This window comes from Accipiter gentilis, chromosome 25, assembly GCF_929443795.1.
Source record: "Accipiter gentilis chromosome 25, bAccGen1.1, whole genome shotgun sequence".
NCBI classification, from domain to species: domain Eukaryota; kingdom Metazoa; phylum Chordata; class Aves; order Accipitriformes; family Accipitridae; genus Astur; species Astur gentilis.
This window is the reverse complement of record NC_064904.1, coordinates 16,909,607-16,930,440: the sequence shown is the minus strand read 5'-3', so window position 1 is coordinate 16,930,440 and position 20,834 is coordinate 16,909,607. Positions and strand designations below refer to the sequence as shown.

The 20,834-nt window shown below is 42.2% G+C and overlaps 1 protein-coding gene across 2 annotated transcripts; it reads right to left on the bottom strand.

Moving 5' to 3' along the window:
• Positions 1 to 806: 806 nt before the first annotated feature.
• Positions 807 to 20,383, bottom strand: DHRS7 (dehydrogenase/reductase 7). 2 transcript variants are annotated; one of them, XM_049828641.1, is made up of 7 exons: positions 20,223 to 20,383; positions 15,128 to 15,280; positions 8,911 to 9,017; positions 7,698 to 7,937; positions 3,432 to 3,554; positions 1,761 to 1,976; positions 807 to 1,012 (listed from the first exon to the last, which is right to left on the bottom strand). In XM_049828641.1, the coding sequence occupies exons 1-7, from the start codon at positions 20,356 to 20,358 to the stop codon at positions 977 to 979; spliced, it is 1,011 nt and encodes a 336-aa protein (XP_049684598.1). In that variant the 5' UTR covers positions 20,359 to 20,383; the 3' UTR covers positions 807 to 976. The 2 variants fall into 2 exon arrangements, with proteins under 2 accessions (XP_049684598.1, XP_049684599.1); XM_049828642.1 differs by lacking the exon at positions 20,223 to 20,383 and adding an exon at positions 19,747 to 19,828.
• Positions 20,384 to 20,834: the final 451 nt, after the last annotated feature.

Below are 20,834 nucleotides of genomic sequence, written 5' to 3'. Positions count from 1 at the left end.
GGCCTCTGCTTTGTATGGAAGAGCCTGTTTCTGACAGAGCTGCAACCTCGGCTTCTATTTCATGCTTAAATTACCTATAATGCGATGTCTGCCCTAATTCAGCTCTGACACTAGCACTGGTGTCTTGGCTGTAAGCAATCTGCTGTGAAAAGGATTTCTCATTAATACTGTGCCCCCTCTTGCAGCTAGAGGCTGTTCTGCTACCGGACCTTCCCCTGCTCCTTGCTCCCTGATGCTCTATAAATTTAACATGTGCCAGGTTCAGAGCAAGACTGAGTACCGCCTGTGACAGGGGTTACAATTATACCATCACTCTCACCCTTCTCTGCTACTTCTCTATACGCTGCGCGATCCTTGGACTTCACAGAACAAGCAGAAGACTGAGGACTGCAGACTCTGCAGTGGTGCTAAGAGACCTAAAGATTAAGCGCTTCTAAATGTTGTGCCACACCATCAGGGATTTAGCCCTACATATACATTTTGCTTTCAGACCACCTGTACACCAAAGATGAAATATAATCTCCTTTTCCCAGAGGAACATTTCACAAACGCAAACTATCCATCCTTACCCTTTACATCGCAAGCTTCTACTACTTGTGGGGTTGGGGTTTTTTTGTTCAACATCCATTAGGAAGGAGAGTGAGAGAAACGGGATCCTGTGGGTATACAATTCTTACTTAGCCTGCTCACCAAGTATTTACTACTGCCATAGCAGCAGAAAAACAACATAATGCTGCCTGACCCTCTTCTGTCAATTCTTGTAAGCTTAAAAATTCAGCCTATAGGTGTTTGACATGAAACAGGTATGTTTAGAAAGAGACTTTTATTTAGTCAAGTGTGTATACCTCTTGATAGATTTGTGAAGTTACATGATGACAAAGGTACAACAGATAAAAAACAGCTTTTGTTTGCAGCCATGCAGTATGAAAAAAGTTTCTCAGCCTTAGCACAAGCAGGATTTTGTACACATTTGTCCTTATTTCTTCTTTCTTGAGTAAGAGGCATCAGCGTCCTGGAGTGAGAGTACATTAAATCAGTATTTCCCCCCCTTATTGAAGCCCTTCACCCACACTGTTATTTTGCTTGAAACAGCTTGTGACAGTGGGCAGTTACAGTCTGGAAGTAGGAAGTTTTAAGTTGCATGTGCCAGACTTACTTTTGCATTTCCTGCTTTTGGAGTACTTTGACATGGGTTTTTTTGTACCAAGTTCAACAAAAACACAATAGGAAAAATACCACCTGCCAAGCAGTATTGCAAGAACAGGACACTGCACCGCACAGCTGTCTTCGGGGATGTAACTGTGAGTGAAGAGCCCTGACAGACAGCAGTATTGCTTAAGGTACTCCTGGGAGGAGCTCAGATTATGTGCCTGATATAAAAACTAGACACAACCAAGGGAGAGATTTTCAACAGTCTTAATTCCAAGTTGCATTAAGTAATTTATGCTATTAACTTCTAGTTCAGCTCTGTGTTAATGGTGAGATCTGAATTTGCAGCCCGCGTGACAAAGATCAGAGCAAGACCTTTGGCACTACAAGACACCCTGACTTCACTGTTCTGTGATGTGGCCACACTGCAGTAATTCTAGACTACCAGGCATGCAGCGATGGAGTCTGGCCTGGCATCAGCTGCTAGGGAAGTGAGGAGAGGAAAAAAGAAACAGATCCAAAATGCAATCCCAACATTCCCATGGCTAAAGAGTCTGTCAGCAGAGTAAAAAAAGCAAGCAAGCAAGCAGAGGAGAGAGGAATAAACTTACCACTCCGCTTTTGAAGTTCTGTATCCTCCTCTTGCCCATTCTGTTCATCAGCCACCAAGCCCAAGTGGGTGCATACTGCCAGAGGTAGCAAACGGCCAGATAGGGGTGGTCGCTGATCCAAGCCTCCTTCAGGTCGTTGGCTGTGCTCACCAGGGTGAGCCGGACACAGCGGTCAGTTGGCATCTTGTGGGACTGATCACCGCTGTTCTCTATGGACTGGAAGGGAGAGTGAGCGAGGAGGGATTAGAACTGGATTTCTGTTTGTGAGCGACAGAGGGAGAGAAACGGCCAGGCTCTGTGCAACAGACGTACTCCTCCCGGTTCCTGCACTGTACACACGTAGAACAACCCAGCCAGTACAGCAGCAGCTGGGGCTGGGGAACCCATCCCTCACTATCCTCTAGTTTTCAGTGTAGGAACACTTCCCACCTTCCTTTAGCACACATGCTTAAATAAAGCACCCTTTTAATTAATGCCTTGACTGATGGGTCAAAGGTTAAAAAAGTGGATCTCCAAACTCTGTCCTGCTTCAGCATGGTTTCAGCTTTATCATGAAATAGATCTGTTGGAACAGGTGACCCATTCTGCAGCTGAGGGCTCTGAGAAAGGGGAACCTTCCTGTTCCCAGCTGCCTACCCCATTACATGCTACAAGTTACTCAGTAACCAAGTTAGTAGATGAGGCCACATTCACCATTAACTTAAATGTTCCTGCCAGCCCTGCTCTGTGGGCAGTCATCTCAAACAAGAGAAAAGCCAGAGGCTTCTTCAGTGGCAGGGATGTCTTACTTGAAATCTTGTCCACTTGTATCACTTTGTGAATGTAAGCCACAGCCCTGTGAATTTATATACATTTCACTCCAGCAATAACAGCTCTATCAATCTGTTCTTCTATTTCACAGAGCAAAAGCAATTCTGGTCTAGATTCAATCTTCCTCCTAGGACTTTTGCCATGCTGAAATCTGAGGAATTTGTTTTGCGTGCTTTCCAGATTGCTCAGAAAGTACATCTTTTCTTTCACAAAAGTATGAAGTTTTGCAAGCCAAAAATCCTTTCAGAACTCAATTCAACAACAGGAGATTCTCCACCCCCACCCATCAGTAGGTTATCCTGAGCTTTAAATTGATTGAATTTAGGATAGATTACATTTTGATGTATCATAGCAGCAATTTTTGCCAGCTACTTTGTTAGACAGCCTTTACTAAAAGCAATTGTGCAGTTGGAAGGTTTTGCTTTTTCTCCTTGAACAATCACTAACAGGAAAAGAATGCGGGCCTTGCATCAGCTGACTCTAGTGGCTTTGCCAACAACAGCGTCAACCAAACAGGGAACATCGTGACTAGGACAAACAAAAAGCTACCTGTGCAGAAAGGATAGTATTCTGCATGCAGAATAGTGTCCAGAAAATCCTGGCCTTTCCCCCAAAACTGCATCAGGGTGGCTGTACAGTAAATTTTACTAGACTTGGATTGTATGTGTTTGAACAGAGAAGGCATAACAATTATCAAACTTTATTTTCATTTGATTCGGACTTGATAGCACCAAGAATTACAAGCCTACACATAGTTCTGCACCAATCAAAGCATTTCTTGGTAAGAAGATGTTAGTGTTTGCTAGGAGGACCAAAAAAAAAAAAAAAAAAAAAAAAATCACACCAGAACTGAGTCCTTACCTTTGCAAGATTCTCCGTAAAGACATTTTGTATAATCTTGGACTGTACAGGTCCTGGGCATATGTTGATAATACTTATCTCAGGGTAGTCAGTCAGCTCAGTCCGAAGAGAATTAAAAAAACCCTAGAAGAAAAGACTATGATGTAAACTTCCTTTGCCATGTTTCCGCATGTAGCAAGGTTTAACTGACTATGTATCTTCATACTAATTGTATGTTGTAAAGATAACAGTATTCCACTAAAAGCAATTCCTACTACTTTCTTTGACTTTTCATGTTCAATGGCTAATTTAACATTTTATCTGCAATTATAGACATTAATATATACATCACTGAGGAATCTATCCTTGACTTCTCAAAACCACAGTAATTTCTCTAAACTACAGCCAGATTCTGCTGTCCCTGTACTGAGGATGAGCCTCACTGTTTCGGTAGTGGAAGTGCCACCAATCGTAAGAACTGCAATATTGTGGAAATTGTCTTTTGCAGGTGACTTGCTCTTTGTAGCCTATGCAGCCACCTTCCCTTCTTTGGGCAGTCGTGAGTTATTCCATCAACGCTGAACTGCATGAGCAGGACTAAGCAAGAGCTCTCCCAGCCCACACTCCCTTATCACTGCCTGGCAATTTGGGATGGTGAGGGACAGAATTGACTCCCATTTTGCCTGAAGGAGACAAGCTCAAGATGTACTTCCAAGAGTCAAGGAGGTAGAAGGGTGAGTGCCTATGATAAAAAGGAAGCCAGAAACATTGCTTGGTCACTTGTGACAAAGCACCTACACCTGCTCAAATGCTGGTAGGCTGCTGGGATCCAAGTTCTACCTATAAATGGGCACCTGCCCACAGTCCTGAGTAGCCACAGAGGCACATGGCAGTAGCCACCTCTGTAGGCAAATTCAGACACCTTCCTGCAGAGCGCACCAGCTCTGGCACACTCCACTCAGATTGCTGCTTCTCTCCAAGTATTATTACAAAAGGAGCCTTGCTGACCTGAGCAAGTTGCAAGATACCAAAAGCTGAGCACTGGCCCAGTGAGATTATGTTATCTTTGGAGATCCTGTCCATCCAGTAGCCAAGCGTAGGGCTGCTGAGGCTTTTTTCAGAGTGCTGTGTGAGTAGCACTGTCAACTTCATGCTATTTCATTAATGGGTTGCACAGGCTGTAAACATGAAATGCCTGTAGCCAGAAATCACAGCAAGCTCCTGTTTCTGCTCTGTGGCCACTCTGCTATGCCCCTCCATTTCAAGGGGTTTGTGTGGCCCCTCCTTCCTTTGTACTGCAGTTCCAAGTTTTTACACCATGGAAGAGGCGTAGTCTTCACCAGGAACACAGGATGGCCAGGACACTTACTCAGCTGAAATCCTGGCCAATATACACTCAGCAGAACCTCTTGAAGACCAGAATCTCACTCTCAGTCCCCTCTGGAGGCTCCATCTACAGTATATACAGGTTCTCTAATTCCAGCACTTATCTTAGATATCCAAAGGTAGGTGGCATGAAACTTCCACTTCCTCCCAGAAGAGAAGCTTAAAATTCCTAAATAAGAAAAGAAAGTGCTCTCTTTTCCTTAAATTCAGGCAGGCACAGACCCAGATTTGGGAGCAGTAAGAAACTCAAGTGCAAGAGAAAGAATCTGAGCATCTCCCGCAAGCCCAGACTGAAGCCAGCTCTGACATGGAGACACAGGATCTGGAACAGGAACTGCTTTAAGCCATCTCTGGGCATTTCCAGCTTAGTGACCAAATCCTAGAAGATGCTGAAGAAGGCAAGGCTGAACTGACTTCTACTATGACAGAAACATTTAGAAATTCCCCTAATGACCAGAGACTGCATAAAGAGAATAGCGGTTGCTGCTCAGTGCAGTACATGTGTTTATTAGACAAGTTCCTGATTAAGGAACATTTTGAAGGCCACCATTTCCGATCCACTCCAAATGCCACCGGTTACATGAATTACAACTAGATGAATGGCACATGATTTCCATGAGCCTCACAGCAGGAGAGAAACTGCATCAGTCATATGCAGACTCCCGTGGACTTGACTCATGCTCTTACAGCACTCCCAGAACTGAAATGAAGGGTAATTTCATCAGTAGAACGTTGTTATGAAGAATTCGTTGGCATGAATCAAAGTGTGATTGTTTCAAGAACAAATTTTAATTCTTAGCAGAATTCCTTCCTTCCTTCCTTCCTCCTCCAACTGCCATTTAAAAGAAATGTTAAAAAAAAAAAAAAAATAGCCCCCAACAACAAACCCAAACCAAAACACACACTCAGAACAAAAGGAAGGACTTTTTAAAAAAAGGCCTAATTAAGATTGCAGCATTAACTGTCTCAGCTGTGGTAGACTCCAAGGCATGAATTTTTTTTTAAAAAAAAGCAAACGTAATAAATTCAAGTCAGATAGGCTCACATATTTAATAACTGGTGGTCAATATGCAACCTTCATTTCAAGATCTTAGAATACAGGTCAATACACACTGGGAAAACACAACAGGAAAAGCACCACTTTATGTTCATCTCATTTTTCCCTTACCTTCTCTCTAGCTATTTCTTCTTGCTCATTGTCAGAGATGGGCTACTGGGCTATCTGAAGAGGACTGCCATTCCTACAGACTTCCTTTACCTGAACTGGGCTGGTAAGTTTGATATTTCAAAAAAGCTTTTCTAGTTTTGGGGGCTTTCATGCCCACATCTAGCCATAACTCCAGACTGATAAGAGACTCTCAGACAGAGTCTTTTCAAAATCTATATTGCAAATCTCATTTTAACATCTGCAATTACTATTTGCAGAGTTACTGTGAAAGAAACAAGAAAGGAAGTTTGGAGTCTGGCCTGGTTATTGAGCAGAGGTAGAAGCTAACAAAGATATAAGCAATTCAGCTTATTTTTAATTAATCCAGAAATTTTAGTAAACTATCTCTTTAAAGCTTCTTCCGTGTTCTTGATCTTAACATGAGATTAAGAGTTCTGAATTTTTAAAGCAACACGTGAATTCCTTATGCTCTGCAACTAATTAGCCATGCTTAGACCAACTACACCACACCCAAAAGATAACTCAACTGAAAGAACACTTAATAAAGGAGCATTAAGATTCATGCTTCTGCTCACTGCATTCTTCTGATTTAAATATCTACTAGATTTAAACCAAAAGCTGGCCTCTAATAAGCAATTTCATCACTGCCACTCAAATGAAGAGCTGCAGATGTCTCCCCATCACCAACTGAAAACTTTTTATTAGCAGAGGCCTGTTACCATCTTCTACATCTTCATTCTTTCAAGTGTATAGCAGCTATGCCGTGTCAGCCGCTTGTTACATTTTTGTTGTTGTCAGTCAAATTGTCAAAAAGATACTGATCCCATAGCTTAAACAGAGTTATTTACTCTGTTTATGTGCTTAAATCCAGCAGGTAGTAGGAAGGTGCCAGTTTTGTTTTTTAAATCAGCACTGAGCACAGCTGAAGTTTATTTTACTGAGAGCAAAATGTACATTAGCAGGAAGTCAAACAGTGGTGAAAGACAAATATGTCTAAATAAATTTACTAGTTAAATTATTCCTCAATGATACAGGCTTTCTTTTTACCCCAGATACTTTTCTGAGCTCTTCTTTTATGTTTTTCTACACAAGTAAGACTACTTTCAAAAACTCTTTCCAAGCAATATTGAAAGTTAAGTGTTATGCAGAAGATAACTTCCTAAGACACTATGAGCTGCCAGTTCTTCACACCACAGCAAGATTCAGAACTGTTGGGAAGATTTGTTCAGATGTTCCCAGCTAGAGCGGGAATTCTCATTTCTCCAAGTAGTCTGCTTTACCACTCACTGCTCTCGCTTTACTGTCCTAAAGATTTCCTGTAGTCTTAAAACTCTCACCAGTGACATTTCCTCCCTAACTGAATTAAGATGAGAACATTAGGGCTTCCATATGCAACAGAATAATCCTCTGATTTAGGTATTCTTTCAGATGAAGGCCAGCAGCTAAGGTCTTGTGTTTCACATTGGAATTTAACTACGTAGTGGTTAGGACCAACTAAGATGACATTTGAATTTTAGTCAGGAAAATAAATCTACACTGGGAGCTGAAATATTTCACATTTCAGAGCAAATTCATTCTAAAGGACTTTCAAAACCTGAGAAAGCTACATATGCTGTGTGCAACTTCAGGCAAGACTTGTGTTTTCTGCACAGAATGAAGTCCTCTGCTACAGTACTAACTGATGCTGGTCTACTACACAACAAGACTTAATTAATATCAGAAATTTAGCTTACCTGCAGAGCATGCTTGCTGGCACAGTATCCAGAGGCAAGAGGAGCTCCCATGATACCCATCACACTGCTCACAGTAACAATCTTTCCTTTTTTCCTTTGTATCATGTGATTCAGGACATGTTTTGTTAAAGAGATTGTACCTAGGTAGTTGAGTTCCATTATGGCACTGTAGACATCCAGGTTTGTATCCACAAACAGAGAGCGTTGGGAACGTCCACCATTGTTGACCAAAACATCAATCTCAGGAAAGATACATGATAAATTCATATAACACAAACATTGGCATTTCCTCAGGCAATTGCTAAGTGGCTATTTCCTCCCTCTACTGTCGTCTCTGCCATACACAATTAAGATATACCAGCTGCTGAAGAAGCTCCAGTAGTTGCTCTCACCCACTAGACTTTCCCCTTGAATTGAGGGCTGGCTAATTTTGAGCTGGGTCAACAGAACAGGACTACAGCATCTGATGCCAAACAAGGTTAACTCCTAGTACAGGAACACTGGCAGCTGGAAAGTTGTTTTCCACACAACATTTTTTAACCCTACTGCACTGCAGCAAATAATACTTAATGCTCAGGTCCTGCAACGTGACCTCTGAAAATACGTTTTGTGCAAAACCAGAAAACAACTAGAGTAAAGAACAGAAGAAACAAATCTGTTATCAATAATTTCACTGTGAAAACAAAATACCAATGGACTAAAGGCCTAGCTTGTACTTAACATTAGTTACACCTGACTGCTGTTTTCTTAACTCCATACTCTGGACTAGCAATCTAGAAAACTGCACAAAACAAGAAAAACAACTGGTGTCCAGTTTTGTCCCATATGGCTCTGAACTTGTTACATGCATTACTGAAACTACAAAATAAAGGTTCTGACTTTCATACACAATTTTAAGCCCTAAACATACAGCTGAAGAGTGTTTCAGTTAGTGCAGAAATTCAGTGACATCAAGCAAGGGAAGTTTTAGTTCTTGGTAATGACCACTGATTATTTGTTCATTGCTGCATCTCTGTAAAGCCTGCTGAAACCCAGGAGCAAGCAACAGAAGGGATGAAAATTCAGGTACTTTTGGTCAAGTTTAATATTGAAACTGAAGAAAGATGTAGACACTGATGAATTTACCACACAATAGAAAAGTGAAATACAAACATACATGCAGGGATAGAAGATAGAGAAGAAAAAGAAGTTTAACTCCCGAAGCACACCTTACCTTGCCAAAATGCTTAAGAACACTGTTGGTTGCAGCTTCATGAGAGCTTCTGTCAGTCAAGTCAAGGCGCAGAACAAGGATATCTTTGTCACTCAAGTTGCTAATCTCTAAAACCAACCATAATGTGAATGGGAACCAATAAGATTGCTGACATAACAATCATGGGAAAGGTAATCTGCTTTTAAACACCACATTTTCACTAAAAAGACATGAACAAACCATAACATTAAGTTGGAAATAAAATGCTTGCTTTTTTTCATTTTCAACTCCTCATAGAATCCATTTTTAATCTGTTCCTACCAAGTCTTTCTTTCCTCATCATTATGTTTTTGCTTGTGAAAAGCCTGACTTTAATAAACAGGCTTGTGCAGCACAACATAGACAAGTCACTTCTCCAGATAAATTGCTATAGTTGGGAGTAACATGCAACAAGATTATCTGATGTTGAAACTTTTCATTGAGTCGTTCAGAAGCACGGCATATTGGCAGCCTTGACACTTTGCTTGTATGTTAACTGGTGAAGCATGTTTATTCCTGACAGTAGGACTAGTACAATTAGACCCAAAACAGAACATATATACATGAGTAGCTATGAGGCAAAGTCTAGAGAAGCTAGATTATTGGAGGAGGTAGAAGGAGGTTTTTGTTTAACTGACAGCTTTTAATATATCCATCTCCTGAAATAAAAGTCAGCTGTCATCAAGTTCAAGCCTTCATGTTGAGTGTTTCTACCACTGCCTCTTCAGAACAACTGACCTTTTCCATAGAAAGTATTTTGTGAGCAGTGACTTGTTACCCTGGGGTTTTGGGGCAGATGAATCACAAAAATAAAATCTTCAATGTTAATCTTCCCAGGTTTTTTTAACTACATATTACATGATTTCTTTACTTTATATTAGTTTGATAGTGCTATTTTTGTTTCTACATTGATTCCTAGCCACAACTAAGTGTACCTGCTCCCCTTTAACCAGCTGCGCTCTTTGGAGGGCCTAAGGCTCTGAATTTTTATTTACTACTTTTTGCATATACAGGTAAGGTTGAACTGTCTTTACAGTGACGTACAAATAAGGAGGTTACTTAAAACCATAAGTTGTCTTAGTCCAAAGGTCACTAGCATTTAGGCTACTGGTTAAAATAAACCCATCTGTCTGGTTTAAAGCTACCAGTATTTCCATTTATTGCTCCCTTCATGTACATTTTCCCCTCCATTTCTTCCAGAAACACAGTAGTAAAAGCCATGTAGTTTAAACTACCCTCTTGGAGACACATCTCTAGCTCATGCTCCCTCCTCAAGGAGATTTGCACAGCTGAAACCTACTGGGATGTAGAGTGTTTCTGCTGTGGTTTAACAAGACCACACAGTCAACCCAGCCAAGAAAGCTACACAGCAGGGAAAAAAAAAAAGCAGAGGAAGAAACACAGACTGCTGATAAGAAAGTGCTCTTTTATATGATGTAAGAAACTTCTGACTTCAGGAAACAGCAAACCAGAAGCTTAGCTCTTATTTTGGAGCAACTGATAGTCCAGTCTGATTTTCACCCCCCAAAGCATTCAGACCATACATATCTCTACCAGCTTCCTTACTTCTTTTCTACAGTGAGGGATCCTTGCTCTAGTCACTCCTCACAGACAGCTTTTAGAAAACTTCAAACATTCTTGTTACCCTTTTTCTAAACTTCTTCTACTGTCCACTCCTTCCACTGTTTTTCTGGCAGATTACCAGAACTGTGCATGGTATTGAAGGCATGTACATGTACACGTTCCAGTTTATACACTGTCAGAATGATGTTCTCCATTCCTTTTACCAGTAACACCTAATATTCCACTTCCTTTTTTGCCTACTACCAAACTGATGTTTTTAAGGGAACAATAATGATAACCCAGAAAAACACTTGCTCCCAAGTTGGAGACCTTACTTTAGAGTTCATTGTTTTACACAAATGCTAACATACATTAGTTAACATCCTTTAGTGAAGCGTCTCCAGCTGCAAACTGAACTGCACATGGCCACCAGCTTTCAGATGCAATGTATCTGCTGAGCGCTCAAACGTCAGTCTACACAGAACAAAGGCCACTTTCACACAGCTGTGAAACTGTGCACTTCTAGTGCACAGTATTTTCTGGAGATCCTTTAAAGTCTCCTTACATAGCAGCTTTATGACTACATGGCTTCTGGTTGGGATCAAACTGTCCAACCACTAAGCAGCAGGTCTTCTGACTGACATTTTCCTATCAAGCAATCATGGGCTGCCTCTTCCCTGTTGATGGTTCATTAAGTTCTAGCTACTTTTTAACTAAAACATGGTTAGTCACCCAAAGCCAACTTGTTTTTTGAAAGACAGCAGCATAAGTAATGCTGACTTAGAACAGTATTTTGTTATGATACCATGTCACCACGGACATGGTGTCATATGACACCAAGGAGGTGTACACCTCCTTCCCCTACCATCACCTAGAGGATTTCAGATCAACAATTCTCTTTAATACACGTTAATCCAAGATAGTAGTTTCTCGTAACACAGTTAAGTGCTATTACTCAGCATAGATCCTTTATTTCCCAGCTCTTCAACTCTTCTTCTTCTCCTTTATTTCTATTTTGTATAATGTCCTTTGACAGAACATGAGCTTTTAGCAGAGGCTGAACAACATGACCTCCTGAGGTCCATTTCAACCTCAGTTACTATCTAATTCTATAGTTTATAGATTGCCTGCCATTCATTTGGCCTATCTATATTTCAATCGTGTTTGAGCTTTGTCAAACCAAGAAACACACCCCCATCTACTTTTTTTTTCTTCTCCCCCTCTTTAGGGCTTTTGAGAGAAACAGCCTCCAAAATTACTGGTGAAATTCAACTCATGTTTCAGAGAGTGGCTGGAGGAAATACAGAAGCCACTTGCAGGAACCATGCAAGTTATACAAGTTGCTTTCCCTCCCTCCTGCAGAGAAATGTTGAGTGGCATATGCATGACTCAACAGGTATTACCATAGCTTTTACGGTACTTTCCTTCTCTCTCTCTCCTTCAGCCTTTAAGCAGTGCAGAATGCATAAACGTGTATCACAGGGTGGTGTCTCTGAATTTTGAACAAGATTAAGTGTGCTTGCTTCTGACATTAATATGAAAATTATCTAGTTAGGTTGCTGCTGTGTATAGCATCTACACCTGGCATGTTAAAGCCTATTAGCTCCAATTATGCCATATAAGTCAGTCAAATTCAAGCTGCTGTTACATGTTGCAGCTCAATCTTAATCCATCCCACGCTACTCAAACCTCACAGAATACTCCTGAACTCAATTACAAAAGAAAACATGCAAAACAAGCTACCCAGGAAGCACATGGACCCACTGCCCAAGCATGCAAGGATGGAATCAGGAAGATCAACGCTCAGACGGATTTGAAACTGGTGAGGAATGTGAAAGGCAACAAGGGCTTCACGGGTACAGCACCAACAAAAGGAAGACCAAAGACAGAGTGAGCTCACTGCTGAATAGGGATGGCGACGAAGTACACAGAAAAACATGAGGTACTCATTGCCTTCTTTGCCTTAGTCTTCACTGGCAAGATCTCCTCTCAGGTCTCCCGCACTCCTTAGGCTAGAGTCTAGGGGGAAAGAAATACTACCAACATCAGAGGAAGACCAAGTTAGGGACAAACTGCACATTTAAGCAGGGCAATATATACATCCAAGATTTACAAGAGCTGACCAATGGCACTCATCTTTGGAAGGTACTTGGTTAAGTGGAGTAGCTCCACAGTGACTGCAGAAAACCAAATGCCACACAACCTAACCTCAGTCCTTGGGAAAATTACGTGGCAATTTCTCCTGAAAGCAATTTCCAAGTACATGAAGGACAAGAAAGTGACTGGGAAAAGCCAGCATAGATTTAGCATGGACATATACTGCTTGACCAACTTAATTGCTTTTTGTGATGAGATGACTGGCTCTGTGGACAAGGGAAGAGCAGTGGATGTTGTTTACCTTGACTATGTAGCTTTCTATATTGTCTTCCATAGCATCCTTGAAGTTATATTGGGGAAATATGAGGGGTCTAGATGAGTGGATTACAATGCAAGTGAAAAACAGGCTGGATCACCGGGCCCGAAGAATAGCAACCAACCGTTCAAAGTCTAACTGGTGGCCAGTTAGAAGTGGTATCCTTCCATGATCAGTATCTTTTAATATCTTCATTAATGACTCAGATGATGGGACAAAACATAGGTTTTCAGCAGTTCAGTTAACATCAAGTTCAAAGGACCAGCTGCTATGCTGGAGGGGCGGACTGCCATTCAGAGGCATCTTAACAAGCTGCAAGAATGGTCTGACAAACCTCATTAAGCTCAACAAAGTCAAATGCAGAATTTCACACCTGGGACAGAATAATGCCATAGAGTACTGCCAGCGAATGTCCAAATGGCTATGTACCAGCTCTCCAAACAAGAGCTGAGGTCCTGATGGAAGGACAATACCAAGTTGAACATAAGTCAGCAATGAGCTCTGGCAATAACAAATGCTAGTGGACTGCACTAGCAAGAACAGACTGAGGGAAGTGACTTTTAAGTGCCTACACTTAACAACTGCATCTAGAGTACTGCGTCCAATTTTGGACGCCCTTAGTTCAAGACAAATGCTGATAAACTAGAGATAGCATAGCATAGGGCCACTAAGATGGTTAGGGGGTCTAGCACACATGATTATCAAGGAAAGGGGTGGAAAGCTGGGTTTATATAGCCTTGAGAAAAGAAGAGTAAGAGGGGAAGGGGGCCCAGTTACTTCTTACACTACTTCAAGGCTGACAACAGAAAATATGGAGTAACTATACTCCTGAAGAGTTTCCAATATTCCTACTAATCTGACCTATAGTTAAAATAAAGTTCAGCAGTGTATATTTGCAAAACACATGGCTACATAAGTATATACCACAGCTAAGACATTCACAGGGTTACCTCAAGTTGGCAGAGGCAGAAATTCTTACATAAATCTATACTCTTGGTTCACGCCAATTGAAATAATCTTTCTGAATACTCCTTAGCACATCACACTCTCATGCAAGTGTTGCCTGAAAATGGACATCCAGGATTATGGCCCCTGCCAGCCTACCTAGTGTTATCAGTTTTGCAATAACAACAAACAGCCACAGACGCAAATACAGTTGCATAGTTTTACTGACTGCTAAACATTGCATCATATACCATTGGAATTTTGCCATGGCTACCACTTAACCACACTGTCATCTTACGTCCCTTGCTTCCTTTTGAAGGTATCTATTTAAGCAACTGCTTTTTTGAAGCATCAGAAAATAGAAATAAGGAGTTGTGCATTTTTGAAGCTCCTTGACAGATTTTCATAGCAGCCCACTGCAACTTTTAGATTTCTAGAAATGCTTAGGTGCTAATCCAAGACAAATGTTTCCTTATTCACCAGCACTCATTCCAAGTAAACTGTGGACATTCTGTCAACATTACCAGGAATGAACTGTCAGTGTCATAATACTTAGTATGAAATACTGTATACTGAGCTACAGAGGATATATAGTCTGAAAAGACATGTTAATCATGTTCAAAACTTCTATTTATCAACACAAATTAACTGTCTATCCTGCTTGCTGTCAAGCCAGAAAACAGGGAGGGGAAAATGAGAAACAGGAGGAATGAAGCCAGACTACTGACTCAGCAGGTGTATGAAAGATAACTGGAATAGATGAATATTCCACTTCACATTTGTTCCTCTTGATCTACAGAAGATCCTCTTTCTTCCACTTGCTCAGAACAACTTTTTCTGAACATTTCTATTCATTCCTTTTCCAAAAAGAGGAAAGTCAGTTGTTAGTCTGCCTGTATCATGCACAAACCTGAAGGAAGAAGACTTCTTGGTAGCATGCAGCTACATGGTTTGGTTCTTAATAGGATGATACCCCTCAGATTGTTTCCTCCATTCTCCACAGCATTTATTCCTTTTCTTAATCTAGTATCTTACAAGACCACTTGCAACTGATAATGAGATTTTTAAGTAACATTGGCTTATGAAGGAACTCATAATGCAAGTCTATACAAAGGCTTCTCAGTCACAAAAAGAAAATACCATCTTCAAATGTACAGTGAAGCTATATATACTTTCATAATGAAATTTATTCCTGTGATATGTGGGTTAGTATTTCTGTGGCAACTCCCATCACAGCAAGAGTGCAACTGCTCCCTTGAAGTAGCAAGTTGTACTTACGAAGGCATTTCTTTTTCACTCTTTCCAGCTCATCCTCTCTTCTTGCTGAGATGGCAAGCAAGGCTCCTATCCTTGATAGCTGGTAAGCCAATTCTTCTCCAATTCCACTGGAAGCTCCTGTCACCCAGACAACCTTGCCACGCAGTTCATTTTCTAACAAAAGAATCAAGAACATAGTTCACACATTGCCAATGCTAGGATAAGTCATTTAAGTCACTGCTGGCATATAATCTGATACTGTTTTTAAGAAATATGCTCAATTTTTTTGGCTATTATAAAATCTTGACTTCTTATTTTTTGGTCACGTGCAGTTGTGAAACTGTTCATAGCTGTTCTGTTGCCACTTGAACTTTGTTCCAAGGCTAATCTGAACACTGATTATCTATCTGATGGAAGAAATTTGATTGCATTTCTGCAAGCCATCCACACATAGCGTTTCCACTAACTTCATCAAAAAGAGCTTCAGAGGAAAGGGAGAATTCTTGGAAATTACAGGAAACAGTTACTGTATTGCAAATCCAAACAAAAGCCTAAGCAAACCTTTCCCAATAATGTTCTACCTCAAAAATGTTCCTAAGTAATTGTCTACAGAAGGGAATTCTCTGAACAAAGACAGCTAATCATAACAAACCAAATGGGTGTTCATCCACTCTGTTTTGTATCTGGTGCAGGTTAATTCCTGCATTGGCAGAGTACAGTACACAGAGCTACCTACGTGAAAGCTCACGTGTGAATTTCCCAGGTACTCATAGTTCCTGCCCAGGCATGCTTTTTAACCTGTAGTAAAAATAATAGCATCTCACTCCTTTTACTCCTCTGCTTATATGACTGTTCTCTCTTGTTTGCAATTATTCCCACTCCATGATACACCTGGGTACTGGGAAAAGGCATAGCTTTACAGACATATATCCAAAATCATCAAATACAACAGATGGATGAAAATTGCCCATTTAATTCCAGAACATGATTTAAGGACAAATGATCACCAATACCAGAGCACCTTCCAGAACATAGCATGGCCTAACGCTTGTACATGTTCTTCAAGATTAGTCTTAGTGAAAATCTGACTCAAATACTCAGAGCGCTGCTGACAGGAGCTCTTCCTTCTATTTCTCAGGTTTTTACAGAAGAGTATTCCAACAATGTCTAGCCAACCAAGAAAGATTTCATGGTATAATTCAATTAGCAGAGCCAAATGCAGTTCCCAAACCAGTTCTAGTCTGAAATAGGCCACAATAGCATTTTTCAGCTCACTGAAACTTAGCCACTCGTTTAATTTAGCAAAAGTACTTCTTTTTCACTGCAGCCAGTGGCTGGGACTGCTTTTACTTCCTGCTTACTTCAGTAATCAGTTCCTGGTTCTACACCACACTGTGCTTCAAATTTCTACTTTCAGAGTCTTAATGACAGAAATCCTATGAAGAGATCAGCACCAAAACCTTCTACCCTTCAGACAAGAGCAGCGAGCACTCAAGACTGAATATCAGAGCTCAGCTTGAGTTTGTGGGACTGGCAGTGAGTATTATTTGTCTTTTTTTAAGCTGACTGTATTTTAGCCAAAGAAAAATCCCTCCTAAAACCAAGCTTTGGTGGTTTGGGGGGTTTTGTTTGCTTTTAAAAACAGTAACAACAGCAACAACAGTCACTTTCCAAAGCAGAGATGTATTCTAAGGTTATGAACTTGGGAGGTGGAAAGAGGTGTTGCTGAAGTTGTAGGAATAACCACTGTATTAATCATTATACCAAATGGCTGCTGTCTATAAATCTTATTGACACGCTCTTCCAACAGTTTTATTCTAGTACATTACCAATTCATTGAATTAACCACAAGAAACATGGGGGTTCATCTCTCCTATTACATTGCAGGGGGAGGGGAGGGAGAAAACCCGTGCAGACAAACACTACGTGAACAAAACAACACATGGGTACACTTTCAACCCTGCTTACCACACTCTTCTCCTCTTGCTACTGAAAACAAATCTGCTTCCTCCTACTACTCAGTTTCCCTGTTCTCAACCTGTCTTGGGCAGCTTCACTGCAGTTATTCAGGATCTTGTTCTGTGAACAGAATAATTAACTGAGATAAGAAAAGTTTTCCACTGATTCCCCAGTGCTGATAGTTACCAAGCACTGAGCTACTGGGAGTTAACATAATGGAAAACCTAGCTCAAATGCCATTGTAGAACAAGTATCAAACCACCAGCTTGCTCTAGAATACATGTCCTGTTGATACTGAAAATAAGTTTAAAAATTAACCATGACAAATTAAGAAATAAAAGATTATACTATTACTAACCATTAGCTACTGTGTTACAAGGCATAACAAATGAGAGGTTGAACAAAGTAGTACTGCAAATAATCCAAGAAGTGCTTTTGTAGCTGTTTAGGGCTTTTTCCAAAATTTTATAGCTCCTGTAGCACAAGGTTGCCGTGTCATTTCATTCATGAAAAAAAAATTGGTATGGGGAGTTTTAAAGCAAAACATCCTCCCCACAGCCCTAAAGAATCATACCATTGTTCCCAGCTTTAAGAGTAGGTAGAGCTTCAGATACATAGGCTTTCATATGTAAAAGGATTCTCCTTAGCTTGATGTTATACTGCCTTTGAAAAGCACACCTTTTAGAGTGACTGCTGTTCAGCTAATGAAACACAACACATAAGGAAAGTCATCAGGTAAGCAGTAACCCTTGTCTCCTGACCACACAAATATTTAGAAGATGGGAAGCAATCCAGCACCCACCAAGGACAAAATCCAGAAGTGAACTAAACCTATAGAATTGAATCATTGACATGGAACCAGTCTTACCTATATTAAGGCCTTTCTTCATAACTATAGTTTACAGCATAAGAGAAGGAAACATACGAGATCAGTCTGCTTTCTCATATTTTTATCACCAAAAGCTTCGACATCCATAATAGTGTTGTAGAAGTGATAACACAATATAACAACTGCAAGAGTGACAGCTCCAATAACAGCTTTAAATAAAAATCAAGGGTTTTTTCCATGGGATCTACATGTTACTTACCTAGGCATGTTACATTATGTGCACAATATCGGGAGGAGGAAAAGGGAGAACATATTTAAAGAAACATCTTTTGTAGCGTTTGTCCCTTCTGTTTTCCCACGTGAACAGTTAGGATCAGCACTGTGGCACCACTATGCCACATATATATGGCTGAACTATCAGCAAAATGCCACTTAAAATGCTACCATTTCAGCTACATATTTTAGTTAATTACAAGCACTGAGGCTGGGAGACAGGGTAGGGTAAGACACAGCTCACCTCTTCGCAGAGCAAAGGGTCTAATGTTGACAAAATTCTGCCTGATTCTTCCTACATTACATGTTGAAACAACTACAGCAGAAAATGACTACATTGCTCTTTATATGGGAACTTTTAGAGACTAGTTAAAAGGTTTCCAGGCCTCCAATAAGACTGAAGGCTACATTCAAATAACACTATGTCTACCTGAGAGCTCCTACATCTTGATGCACATTGCACATAGGTCCCTCAGGACAAAGCTTCAATTCTGTTTGTATTAGTCAAGATTTGTCTTGTTTCTCTGCCCTGAGTCTTTCTGTGATCTTTGCAAAGTCCACACATGAAGCTTTTTTTGTAGTTTTCTTATAGTAAGAGAACAACCTGATGGGAGTTACTATAAAACTTTGGGCTGCATATCCAAAGAGTTACAGAAGATTGCTCACACACATTCAAGTTTAGTATTTCTTAAAGCTTTATTACTCGTGCATGCTTTTCTGTTCTCTTGTCCATTACATGGACTAGCACTTTAGCAGTAAGCTTCTACTGAAAGCAGAAGATAGAGGCGTCTCAACAAGTTTGTCCTGCTGTTCTCTCAAGCCCTTCCTAATGCCAACCTTCACCTGTGCCACCATCCCAACTGAATCGCGGTCTCAAGCCCAAACCCTTACCCCACTGTTCTCGCTCAGGCACACATTCCTGATCTGCCTTCATTCCATACAGTCTTATCTCCAGATCTCAACCTTACATCCAGTTTCATTTCACAGATGGGACAGGCTTATAGCGTCTCTTGTCCCATCTGCTTTCAGATCAGCTTCTTCTCCCAATGGATGAGGTGCAACCAGCTTCCCACTGTTGCCTCAACCACCCGTGCCCAACATGGCTCACAGCAGCCCCAAATCACCAGTGCTGGCTAAGCTGAGGGGGGATATTCAGAGATTTGTGGCTTTCCTGATCAAAAGTCTCTACTAAGCAAATAAAACCTACGATATTTAAAGGTCTTTGTCCAGAAGAAGGCAGAATTACAGTTAGATTAGAAAGGTCAACGCAAGCAAGAATTGAAAATCCTTGACAGCATTTCATTGAACTTTTGTACCCACAGGTGTCAAAAGCAGCACCTTACAAAAAAGTGGTGTAAAGCCACAGAGAGCAATCGTGTGGTGTTCCCTTACGCCCTTCAGAAGAGGAAACCCATTTAATCTGAACATTAATATTCATGTTTACTTCACTGTAAACACTTTCAGCACTACTGTGAAACCGAGATCTGCTTGAAGATGTCAAAACAAACTGAAACAGAAGCTCAGCTGACTACAGAGCAACTCATCCTGGCCACAGGCGCCAAGCATCCTCTTCTCTTACCGACCCTTCCTTCGACACTGGCCCTGAACCACGCGCTCCCCAGGCAGCCTCCGTTACTCCGCATGCCGACGCCAGAACCGGGTTATCTGCCCAGAAACAGTGCAAAACAACCGGTTTTGGGCCAAACGAGCCAGCCCTCACCACAGATCTGCTGGAGCTCTCTGTTGCTGCGAAGCTGCTTTTGGAGAGCTACGTTATTGGCGTGAGGGGCACCACACGCCTCGCTGGATAAGGGCAGGAAAGTTACGCTTTTGGGGGTTATTTTTATGGACAAACCCCTGGGGCAGCTGCCGGGGGTTGGTTCCACCGAGCTGAGGCGACTTCAGCCCCGTCCCTGGGGAGCGCTCTCCTCCCCACACATGCCGCCATCCCCTTTCCCCTCACGGAGGGCCCCGAACCCGTCCCCGGCCACACCGCGCCCACCACCACCCCCGGTCCCCTCCCGGCGGTCGACGGCCGCTGGCGGGCGGTTTTACCTGGCTTCTTCCCCCGCCACTCGGCCCACAGCAGCGTGAGGTCGCCGTCGGCCCGCAGCCAGCGCAGTAGCTGCACCAGCAGGGCCAGGAGGGCACCGCCCGCCAGCACCAGGCACAGCGCACAGCCCCACGCCATGGCCTCCCGCTGCCACCGCCGCGGCCCAGCCGTGCCCCTTTATCAAGGCCGCGACGCTGCGGGAGCCGCCCTCCGTTGCCTGAAGCCAGCGCCTGCCCCACGGCAGCGCAGCGCCGGCCTCCTCCCCGCCTCCCGTCCCCTCTTCCACCCATTTTCCCCCCACTGGGCGGCTTCGCTCCGTACCGCGGCCCGGCCCGGCCCTGAGGCGATCCCCCCCCCCCCCCCCCCGGAGGCCGGGGCCGGCGCAGTCAGCGATAAAAGCGCTGGGTTTGTGGGGGAGAGGCCGTGCATGTGACAGGGGGTGAAGGTCGGGTTCTGGGAGCGGGGGCCCTATTTTTTTTTTTAAATTATTTTGCCTTCTCGATGTGCCCCCGAGGGGAGAGGAGGGCCGCCCTGCTCGTAAACAAGGCGGCATGTCCTCGGGCGCTGGCGGGTGTCCAGGTTTGGCTTCGGTGTTTGGAGATCAAAAAATCGGT

Bases quoted from the DNA above. Each gene is read 5' to 3' on its own strand.
- DHRS7 (XM_049828641.1), bottom strand. From the start codon at position 20,358: ATGGCGTGGGGCTGTGCGCTGTGCCTGGTGCTGGCGGGCGGTGCCCTC. The intron at 7,938-8,910 runs GTAAGGTGTGCT...ATCTTTCCTGAG, and splicing joins TTCTTAAGCATTTTGGCAAG to ATTGATGTTTTGGTCAACAA. The intron at 1,977-3,431 runs GTAAGGACTCAG...TCTCCCTTCCAG, and splicing joins TTACGGAGAATCTTGCAAAG to TCCATAGAGAACAGCGGTGA.